An 11,962-nucleotide genomic window follows, 5' to 3' on the forward strand; every position below is an offset into this window, starting at 1 on the left:
CGGCTAAATGTTGCCAAATTGAATTTATCAATTTTATTAGTTGACGGGAAGTATCTCTTGGCGTAATTGAGAAGCACATAATTGATAATAAGTTGCAAGGATATCGAGTTGTCGTAATGAAAGCACACGGTAATAAATGCGGTGAAATATTGCTACATCTAATCGCTGACCTTTTGAACTTTGTTTTTTATTTCACTATAATTAAATCAACTTCAGCTGCTAGAACTTACTAATGGGCAGTGACAGATTGGAAGAAGGAACGACAGAGAGGGTCGGCCCTTAAAGTTTCCTGCGGTACACAAGTGCTGTTCACTCAAAGGCTAAGAAGACTTTAAACGCTCATCCCGTTTGTATAACACTTCAGGTCAAACTGCACTACACTTGACTAATCGATGCCATCGTGTAACTTACCGTTAAATTCCTGATGGCCATTGGCACTTGCTACTCCAAGTCTAATTCTATTGATTTTATTGAACAGGCATGGGAGTTTTACTATTGAGAATTCCTCAACAGTATGACAACACACGCCGCCTTTTTTTGTTGAAAGCATTTCTAAACAACTATAGCTCGAATGAAGTATCCTGGTGTAAAAACAAAACAGATAATGAGCCCATACAGAGAAATACGTTCCTGCTGTGTAGCTTGAAAGCTGAAGGAACACAACGCCACTTAGTGACTTGGAACTTGGTTTCAGGAGACAATCTTTCAGGCCACTTCAGGGCACACCAGGGGAGACTTGGGGTTTGATACAGCAACGTTGCCTCAAACTAGGTCCCCAGGAACCAGGTTTCAAGTCACTGTTCTTGAAAAAGTGAGTTCATGTTTCCTCATGTTAATGGTTCCCTTGGCCTGGAAATTAAAAATGATATTCTGACTTCTAAAGTATTTCTTGTAAAGAGGTCCTACATTGTGAAGTTCACAAGCTTTCATCACCTAAACTGTGCTGCATTAGGGGGCAGTTTTGTGATGTTGGCTTTTCTGGGCTAAGTGGTAACCACCAAATGAATTTAACTTGATTTGAATCTCAAACCTTCAACGTGCTGTTTGAAGTGACTCCTACTGTTTAATAGAAAGTGTTATGAGAGATTAACAAACTCATTTGCAGATGAGAAATTGTATTCATGCTAATGACAATATGGTGTTGCAGGTTTAGAAACAAACTGTGCCTTTCGTGAACGGGAAATAATCTCACAATTCAATACAAATGATAATGAATAGTTATGCTACGGAGCACGATAGGGATTTGAATAGGAGGTGTTAGGGATAGAAAACTCTAAAAGTAAAAAAAAAAGGTTTTGTTTTTTTGCTGAGATAAAAATTAAGCCTGTCCAATTCTGATAACTACATTTTTAATTAGCTTATTATATTCCACAGACATAGGACTGAATTCATAATCCCCAAACTGTAACAAGATAAAATTCATAAGCCTGTGCATGCGTGGTGTTGTGTTAGGGTTATCAGAGTAGATAGAAACACGCCTGGGGTATGATTAGCTAGTTCAATAAGGGCCTTGACTATCCACCATCAAAGCTAATATGCAAAGTTGATAAAGTACACATACTCTGACAATTAGAGCTATACCATTGAAAGAGCTTGGGTTGCTGAACCTGAATCAAGCTACAGACTAAAGAAAAAGTAACTACTGGCAGGCTGGTGGTAATAACCAGCCCTGTCCACTCTTTACACAGACAAATGTCTGGAGATGTATCCTGTTACATTGAGTTTGTATGGGTATCCACTGAACATACAGATGATTTGAAAGTAAAGTATGTGTGTTGGGTTTAATACATACTTAAAAGTAACGAAAAGAAAATAGTTTTAGAAAAAATACTGTTATAATGTTTTCATAATTTAAAATTCAGATGTTTTCCACAACGGTTCTAGATTAATGCTATTGCTAAAGCATAATTTAAAAATGTATCCGACTGCAAACCTGTTTTTACACTCATATTTCAAATTGTGATGTTGTACACAACAGTTCTTAATGTAATTGAATTTCCATGAAGAGTAAAAATATCAATGTCAATTGAAGCATTTTTACATTGAAGAGAGAGGAGGACGTTGGTACTTTTAGCAACACTCTCCATTTTACTTACTGTGTTTGTTTATTATCTGCACATCAACAAGGTGTGTTTTATTGAATCGGAACAAATGGATATGAAACATAAAGGGGAAATGAAACATGATGAAAATGTACATAGTGTAAACCACCACTATAACATTTCTGTTCAACTAATGGATCTACAGGGAGAGACAACCCAATGGGTCTTCCAATGGGCACTGTGGACTCCAGCACAGATTACATTAACACCTCCATTGTTTTGAGGTTAGATTATAGGAAAGGGGATACATCAATATTATGTTTCATCTATAACTACTTTTTTTTTTAAAAGCAACAACTGTGACATCAAATCTGCCAAAGATATGACCAGGTCCGGAAATGCGTTCTCCACCCCAGGACATCTCATCAACTCAATGCGAACATTGGCTTTTGATATTATCGGTTTACCCATCATGGTGCCGTTATTAGAAAACAAATGAAAGCAGAAGAATGTACAAATGCAATGGCTTTTCAGGCATTCTTACCTATTGTCTAGTGGACCCCCTGCATTTTCAAATAGCAGCATCCGATATTGGCATTTGTTAGTATGCTGGCACGGTATTCTTTGTGGCATTACTTAGCATTTTCATGCTAGGGTTGATACTGAAACCCGTGCTTTCCATTTTGTATGGCGCTGTTGAGTCAAATCTCCAGACACAGACAGAACCATCGTAAACACCCTACAGAGGGGGCTTATAATCGCAAACATATTTGTAAGATGTGTCTACTGTTCATCGAATTATACCCAACTGGTATTCCAAATATAAAATCCAAATAGTTATCGTGTTGATCATGAGGCCCCAGACAGACAGACAGACAGACAGACAGATCAGCATTTTAAGGATTTCTGTCGTATACCAGAAGGCATCAATAGAGGGATAGAGTTACTCCTAAAACTGTTGTCTTCAGTATAAAGCATTTGTTAACATGTAGATCCACTGTCCTCTGTCCCATCACTGCCACTCAAAGTAATTTGTCCAGGGAACAGATGAACGGAAGTGCATTCAGCCGACTGGAATAAATTAGATTAGTTAGTCTCATTAGGATTTAGGAAAAGACATTTGATTTGATCTTGATAGCGGGATGCAACAGTGCCTATAATACTCTTCTTATTACATTAATTAAGCAGTTAAAATGGGAACAATGTATTGTAAATGGGAAGACCCTTATTTCTGTAGGCATGAAGAAAAATGTAAGTTAATAAACAGACAACACTAGTTTGATTGTTTAACATCTGTATTGTATACAGCGTTCTGCGTATGCAACTTATTCTAGATACCTGCAGACTTGAAGCCTGTATTGCAGGAAAGTTCTCCTTGGGATACCATCAGAATCCTAGTCTATCACCCTGAAGAAACTGTAGCAGTATCATTAGCAGATCACAGCATTAAATACCAGCAGGGGCAACACAAAGGATTTGGAATAACCATGACATGGTGGTCCTTATACAGTAAAGCAATGGTAATGATCTGGAACCATGGTACTGCACAAGCCGACTGTGATACCATGTTACTATACCATTGTAGTTCTGATGCAATCAGTGTTCTACCATCACTTCCATTGCCATTGTAGTCCTTATGGGGGTGTTGGGTTCTCTGTAGCAAAGAAATGCTTCATCTGAATACTCTCAGTGAGCAGTGATTAGTTGGTTCCATTAAAAAATACAGGACTGCAGTATGCAAATCTCCTAAACAGTGTGTTAATTACATGCCAACAAACATGATTTTTAACAATAGTGGGCTGTACAGTGTTGGGGTTTCTTTGGCTCACAATGAGTTTAAAGTCATTGAAGGAAAGCGTTTTCTACAGTGCATACTCTTGCAGTTCTACCTCATTTTACTAGTTTTGTTATAACTATTTAACTCCTCTTCAGTGTAAACAGTGAATATATGTGTTCCAAAAAAAAAAAATGTAGTAAAGCAGTTAATTTTATACTAACCCAATCATACCACGTAACATTGAAACAAACCACAAATATTTGGTTCAGTACCTGTGAGTAGCCTAAAGCTGAGGGAACACAGAGTCACTTTGTGACTACACAGCACACCAGGGGAGACTTGGGGTTTGATACAGCAAAGTTGCCTCAAACTAGGTCCCCTGGAACCAGGTTTCAAGCCACTGTTCCTGAAAAAGTGGCTTTGTGTTCCCTCGGCTTAAAGGTGTTCTATGACACACGATATAATGGGTTCTAATGAAAAAAGTCTTGAGTCTAGTATGCAAGCTCTAGGGGGAGCTCCATATGACCCAGAGAGAACACAGAACACTGATGTAGATGGCGAGGATGAACAGGTACAGGCGGAACAGGAACTTGTCCAGTTTGTAACACAGAGCCAGCCACTCCACAGTCATGCTGCCAGCGTCGTCTATCTGCTCAAGGTAATGCTTGAGAGCAACGATCTCCCGAAGGATCTTCTCTAGAAGGATGTTCTTGCTCAGTTCTCCACTGGAGGGGGTCATCTCCACCTTTGGCGAAACTTCAAACTGGTATCCTTTGAAAACAAAGAGAAACACAACATTAGAATTGTGGAGGCTCCTGATGTGTCTTTTCTGATTCTCTGTAATCCCCACAAGGAGAGCGTTCGAGGTGACTGACACCCACGCAGTTACGCAACTGTTTCACCCACTGTACAGAAGCAGCACCGGTTCAGCCTCAGGGAAGGGAGACGTACTTTTACCTCTGCTTTGCCCTCCACCATCCTTGATGCTTTGGCTGTAAGATCCGTATTTGTCCAGGAGGCAGGCCGAGACGGACATGTCCTTTACAGGTTTCTCGCTGTGATACAGCAGCTTCACAATGAGGATGGATTTCGCCAGGCTGAGTACCAGCAGTGCCATGCAGACTGCAAAGAACACACCTGCAATGCGACACAAAATAAAGCTGAGGGAACACAAAGCTGCTTTTTTAGGAACAGCGGCTTGAAACCTGTTTCCAGGAGACCTAGTTTGAGTCAACTTGGCTGCATCAAACCCCAAGCCTCCCCGTGTGGCCTGAAACCTCGTCTCCTGAAACCAAGCTGCAAGCCACAAAGTGGCTTTGTGTTCCCTCAGCTTTACACACAGTTTTTAGGAGAACTTTCTGCTGGTTATATGTTGAGCAGTGACTGGTACATAAAAATCGTCAAATATTTTAAACATTAAATTAGTAAAGGGATCTTATACAATAAAGTGTAGCACATGTACAGTTTATGGTCTGCATTAACGAAGCACGAATTAACCAAACGTGTGTGTTTTTGAATCATGAAATAACAGGGTGGCAGTGTACTTCGCTTATATTATTTTATACACCAGTTATTATATAGCAACTGAACTAATGCAGCCCACACCATGTACATATTCCCTCCTACTGCTAGCTGTGTAAGTATAGCCCTGCAGTTATACAACAGGCCTGGATGAAACTTGCATCACAATTGAATTAGGCTTCACTTAAGTGCCTTTGTGTTTAATGATGTTGGCTGCGTGCAATTTATCCCTCTGTAACCAGATGCTGCTACAGTACTTGGTTATTCCATATCTATAGTGTATATACTGCAGTGTTTGTGCAAGGGTAGGAAACAGGAGATAAGCCTTAAACAAGTCTTTACAATCATACATGGTATAAATAAAGTTAACCCAAGACACTACTTCAAATTGAGCACAGAGAGAAGAACAAGAGGGCATTCATGGAGTAAAAGTTTAGAACTGAAGGGAGGAAGCACTTTCTTTCCACAGAGTTATTAATGCATTTAATAGCCTACCAGGTGAAGTAGTAGGATCTAAAACACTGGGATTGTGTGGTTTTAAATAAATACCTATTAAAGGTGTTTTAATAGCAGTCGCTGGCAGTTCATTGGATATGTTGACTCTGAATAATGTGTACCCCAAAAGGATACTGGTCTTAAAGGTGATTCTGGTGCCACTATTTGCAGGCAGGTAGAAACTCATGACATCCACAATCATAAGGAATAAACTGGGGATCAGTAAACTGACAACATAGAGCAAGGGACGTCTGCGAACAACCACCTGCAAGGGGAATGAAAAGAGAGTGAAGAAATACCCAGAAGCGCACTGTTACAAAACGCAAATGAGTTTCTAACACATACATGACATCATCTTTCAACTAACATGCTGCTCTGACACACAGGCGAGACACTCAGGCCATGATCTCCTGAGACCGCTCATTAAACAAGTTGATATTTCAAGACCACATGCCGGCTTCAGTCCGATAAAGAAATGAGCCATCGTGCCCAGATCATTCAGCCGGGCTGCAATCGCACATTATAGGCTCAGTTTTAGAAGCGTCTTGTCAGGCTACAGTAGAATGCAAATCTTATTCCAGATTCCATTAACACAATGGTCAGAGCTTGAGGATCTCAATTTAGTACTGAAACAAGGTTGTAAAAAGCTGCAGGCATCTACTGTACATTACTGGCACAATGCATTGGGGAACAAAAGTTCGCTGGTGGGAACCAATATTCGTGGGAACCAAAATCCGGAGGAATCAATATTGGTTTCCACAGGGTTGTGCCAAGTGATATTGCTGGCTTGGGACCTCTGTGCACTTACGTTAAACTGAATCTGAGCATAGTCCCTGGAGTCTAAGTGCAGCTGTTCATATCTGGAGGGCACCGAGATGAGCTCCCACTCTCCTTCATTCATGAAGGTGCTCTTGTCGTTCGCCACATCCTCCAAGCTCCTCCATAGGGTCAGGTTCACTTCATTCACTTGTTCAGAAAGAAAGAAAGAAAGAAAGAAAGAAAAAGAAAGAAAGAAAGAGATTTCACATGGAACCCCTTCTCTAGGCTTAACCTGCCCTGGCCTCAAGCTGACATCACCTTAGGAAAATGTACTTCTGTATATCATAAGAAAGAAAGGATTCCTAAAATATTAAAAAGCTGTTAACTGGACCCAGTACTCCCTGTGTAGTGCATGACTATTCCAATGCTTCTATGAAAAATACATTATAAAGTGGTCCAACATTTTGACCAAAAGAGCCGAATCAATGACCAAGGAGTTCTTATAGTCATACGAAATGAAACAAAAGGAAAAAAGGAAATAAAAAAAGTTTTAACTGCACTACACACTGTTCACCCAAAAACTACCTTCACCTCATCATCAAGATTAAACCCCCCAGTAGAACTCTGATTTGTCAGCTGAAGGACTTTTAGTAAAGGTTTTATAAAAAATAAATAAAACGTAAAAAGACATCAATTCAATGCATTGCTCCTTTATGAAGATAATCGTGCTGGAATGACAAACTGGTTGTAAAGAGCTTTATGACTTTGATGGCTATCTGCTCTATGAGATAAGAGCACCCAGTCTGACCGCTAGTCCTGAAGATTTCTTTCATTTCCACAGCTCAGTGAGCATTCGACAAGGGTCAGAAAAAATCAAGCACATCAATCCCTCTTGGATATGAATTATATGATGAAAGGTAGTTTTTAATTTAGCGTTCCTTTCTTTAAAATCTCTTTCCAGGGATGGCTTGGGCATCATGCTGCGTTTTGTATTGTCTGCGCGTTTCCAGTGAATTCGGCTGCAGGGCGAATGCTTGGGGATTCACAACATCAAGACGATGGCATTTGGAATGGTTAGAGAAGCACAGGACCTCTCACTAAATGAAGGGAGAGCTTTACTGCTGCGATGGATACAAAGCATTGGCCTGTGTTGGCTTGTTGCTAAGAATGCATTTTTAAGAAGAGCTAGCCAGGACTTTAAAATCTTCTAATTAGTGCGAGAAACATTACCCTGATTTTGCTGTAATACACAGGTCTTGGGACGTCAACGCTATAGGTCAAAAAATGATACTGCTGCATCCTGGTGCCTAATTGCTTCCTGTGCTGTAGGTCACATTAACCAACAACATGAGATGGGTAACATGAGAACGGAGAGCTCCTACCTCGTTCTGTATTGTTACCTGTATGGAGCCAGCTTCTGAAGGTCAGGGGACAGTTCTGTCTGTCGAAAGGGAAGGCATAGATTTCCAGGCTGCAGGCTGACACCACTTGGATAGGTCTGTAGTTCTTAATCATACCGGAGGAGTTCACATAGACATAAGGCATATCAGGAGAGCTCCCTACATCCACACTGAACAGTGAAAACAGAGACACGATTTTACAGAGCGGAATTACTGGTAATAAAACCAAACACTGTATTCCAAACGTTTCTCAACCCCCCCAAGAAGACATGCAGATCAATGGAACGCTCACAATTCACTGATGATGATGTCAGGAACCCAAATGACGTCGAAAGACAAGGAGATTTCATTGATTCCGTCAAATTCTGCGGGGTCCCACACTAAAAATTCATCATTCCAAATCTGAAAGTACAAACACGCTATATGGTGTGAACACGTAAGGGAGAACGCAGAGGGCTTTGTTCTCAGAGTGTACCGTCAATATACTTTGTATTGTTTTAAAAGGAGAGAAACACCTGAAGCTAGCCTGCAGCTAAACAACGAAGTATGAAAATCCAAGAGCGCTTCAGCACTCCCGAGTTGTTTCTCATCTAGGGTTACCATGTCACTCCATGTACACAAGGACAGTTCAGGCTTTTCCACTCCCATCCCAATGCATTCTGGTAAGTGTAGTCCTGCTGTGAAAGGTACCTGAGACAGGTGAAAGGTACCAGAATGCATTGTGATGTGAATTGAAAAGCCTGAACTGTCCTGGTGTGCGTGAAGTCAGATGGTAACTCGTTATGATGAACATTGCTGCTTTCTAAAGATAAGCGGTAATTAAAAACGAGTAAAAGTAAAGGATATTCAGCGAGTGTTTACCCACCTGTCGATACCAAACACTTAAGGTCATTTTCTGGTTCTTTCCATCCTGTGGAAGAGAGAGATAATAACGTAATGTCATGGATGTATTTCTACAGTTAGGTAATCCGTGATTATTGAGTAAATGATCAAAAGCCTCTTGGATATTATCAATCTAAATATTTTCATATCTTTGTGTCGTTATCATCACATGCATATTTATTGATTTAACTAAAGTATGACTGAAATCATTCCCAGTCCTTTTTAATAGGATGCCATTTCTATAGGAAACTGTACGTTACTTTAACTCAAAATAAGGATTTGTCATACAAGTAAAAGGGATTCACTTTGTTCTATAAAGTCAAATATATAACAGATAGTATATAAATCGTATTGAAATAACCATACATAAAGGACACAGCTATAGACATGCTGCATGAATCCAGGGAATTTCTAATGTGGTGATAATTACAGCAACCAATGCAAGTACTTAAGCCCTGCTTTAAAAAAAATCATGTTTGAGATTTCTGACAGCTATGGGCAGGTACCATAAATACCGCTTCAGGAAAAATACAGCACAGCCAAGTGCTGCTGTTAAGCTGCTGTGTGCCCCCATGTGGCAAAGGAGTGTCATTGCAAGTTAACAATCCTACCACTTCCAGGATGGACTGAGTAATGAAGTCAATGTAAACCATGGTTGACTGAGTCCAGTTCTGGACGGGACGGACTCCCTTTCTGTAATTCCGAAGGAGGCTTTTGGTAAGTTGATGCAGTGCAGATTTTTTTGGCTTCATGTCTAAAGACATACTTCCTGGAGCAAGAAAGTTCAAAGGATGCCTTTTAGAAACCTGACCACCATTCCATAGGTGGCTATTCTGCCTGTTTGCTCAGTGTGGGCTTTCAATTAAATGAAAGTACTAAAGTCTGAAATATAAATATATATATATATATATATATATATATATATATATATATAATGAAAGCAATAAACTATTTAGTCATATACAAAAGCAGTTCATGTTTTCTTCTAAATGGTTTCTTCCTAGTATTATTATTAATTATTTCTGAAGAACTGTTTTATCTTTTTCTTTTTTAATACGACTATAGTATAACAACCCCTAAGATATTAAACGAGTGCTTAACAAGACAAATCCACCTGATCTTTATTTATACAAATATATTTTACACCTTCAGTTTGTAATAGTCACTTCTAATTACTCACTTGAGATGAGTAATGTAATAATATCTTTATTTTTATATAGCGCCTTTCATAGTGGACCACCATCACACACCAAGAACACACCAAGTGCGTTATAAATACAGTAGATACATGGAGCACTGTTAACCCTTTGACAGGGATGCAGGGAAAATGTGGATTTCACAAATCTGGATTTGGATCAAAGGTAAACAATAACAACTTAAAAGGGGAGTTTTTTTATGAGATCGTTAAATAAATTTAGGAAGGGTGTTAAATTGAGGTTAAGTGTTATTCATTACATAACAGATCCAGCTATCTGTAATGTAAAAACGAGGCACACATAGTACACGGGAAATGGCCTTAAGCAGCACATCCAGCACACAGCAATATCACATTCCCTGTACAAAAAGTCATGAGTAAGCAATAGAAATAGCCGGGGGCGCCTAAAATGTCGCATAGGTACCGAGCTTCTAAGAAGACGATTTAAAATCCCAACTGCTGGTGCCATTGAAAACCTGAAAAGAAAATGCATCAGTCCTGTGAAAGTATAGTTTGAAAGAACGAGCCTGTTCGGTAGAACAAAGACCCTTACCTGAGAGTAGGAGAAATAACAGGAAGATCACAGGTGCCATGGCCAGGAACAAGGGTACGGGCTGTCCCACAGCGTTCAGGAATGCGAATCGAACTAGTTGCAGAAAAAGCTCTGCCAAGAGACGATATATTGTCTATGTATATGTCTATATATATATTTTTTTTTCAGTTTGACATTTGCTGTTCGGATCAAATCCTGCAACCCCAACCTGTCTCGGAGTAAGCGATTGCTTACCGGCTGCCGTCACTATCGGGATGCAACCTTCAACTTTGGTGTATTCCTGTCTATTGAATTTTTATTAAACTGATACGACTAATGCTCAGGGGGTAATGGAGGAAGGGCTCAATCCTGAGGAGACAATAAACTGTTTGCTAATTCGATAAAGAAAACAGGCAGCTGATATAAATAAAAAATGGGCAACCCTGTTCAGTCAGTGTTTAGAAGCTCGTTTATGAAGAAAAAACCCTTTGAGACTTGCACTAAAACAGGTGCAATGCATTTAAAATCAATTCGAACACAACCCAATGCAAGATCACGTTCTTCTGGATATAAACACTAGAACATGTGGTTATGGGTTTCAAATATTCGGGTTGAAATGCTTTCAGTTCAGGTACGTAGTTTAGCAACTGAATGGAAAGTGTGCAATGAAATGACCTTTAGAAATAATCAAATATTTAGCTTCTACTGATTCATTAGCTTCTTATCAATGAAACGCTGCAGCTTTCTAAAACTACTTTAAGGAATGATTTGTTGAGGACTTTAAAAAAAAAAAGCTATCATATTTAGAATGATGAAAAATCACTATTTTACTTTTAATACATTTATCAAGCAAAAGCACCCGATTAATAATAAATGAGTCTCTAAAAAATAAACAACCAAGACTGGACGTGGACATCACCGTGACATTGAGAAACCGTACTGAAGCAATGCTTGAGAATAGACTTGCACACAATAATATTCCACCTTACCTGCAATTCAAAACCATCCGACATACAGTAACAGCACAGAACATCTTTCAGATGCAACTCAGATTAAGTTACTGATCAAGACTCATGAAGTGAAACACATTACATAGGAGCCACTCAGCAAACAGTAACAAACCGAGCCGTGATACCGCAAGTAAACAAACACAAGCGGGTCTGGCCGGTCATTTGTCAGTAACAATACCGTATGCAAACACAACCGCTGCACGGAATAATATACTAGGTAAACGGTGCATTCACCGGGTTTAACCAACTCTGCCCGTCGTAATCTTTGCAAAACAATAGCAAACGCCCACAAACTATATATACCTACCTGTGGATCTCATTAATTCGACACACACGCAGAGTACACAAC

At 39.6% G+C, this 11,962-nt stretch overlaps 1 protein-coding gene across 3 annotated transcripts; it reads right to left on the minus strand.

Moving 5' to 3' along the window:
- Positions 1–3,223: 3,223 nt before the first annotated feature.
- On the minus strand, positions 3,224–11,879 carry LOC117966638 (5-hydroxytryptamine receptor 3B-like). 3 transcript variants are annotated; one of them, XM_059009794.1, is made up of 11 exons: positions 11,593–11,879; positions 10,625–10,735; positions 10,496–10,547; positions 9,488–9,645; positions 8,860–8,904; positions 8,287–8,396; positions 7,995–8,164; positions 6,644–6,801; positions 5,890–6,100; positions 4,777–4,956; positions 3,224–4,590 (listed from the first exon to the last, which is right to left on the minus strand). In XM_059009794.1, exons 4-11 carry the CDS (start codon positions 9,638–9,640, stop codon positions 4,325–4,327), a joined length of 1,293 nt encoding a protein of 430 aa, XP_058865777.1. In that variant the 5' UTR covers positions 9,641–9,645; positions 10,496–10,547; positions 10,625–10,735; positions 11,593–11,879; the 3' UTR covers positions 3,224–4,324. The 3 variants fall into 3 exon arrangements, with proteins under 3 accessions (XP_058865777.1, XP_058865776.1, XP_058865775.1); XM_059009793.1 differs by lacking the exon at positions 10,496–10,547; XM_059009792.1 differs by lacking the exons at positions 10,496–10,547; positions 11,593–11,879 and having other exon boundaries at positions 10,625–11,041.
- Positions 11,880–11,962: the final 83 nt, after the last annotated feature.

This window comes from Acipenser ruthenus, chromosome 39 (assembly GCF_902713425.1).
Source record: "Acipenser ruthenus chromosome 39, fAciRut3.2 maternal haplotype, whole genome shotgun sequence".
In the NCBI taxonomy this organism is placed as follows: Eukaryota; Metazoa; Chordata; class Actinopteri; order Acipenseriformes; family Acipenseridae; genus Acipenser; species Acipenser ruthenus.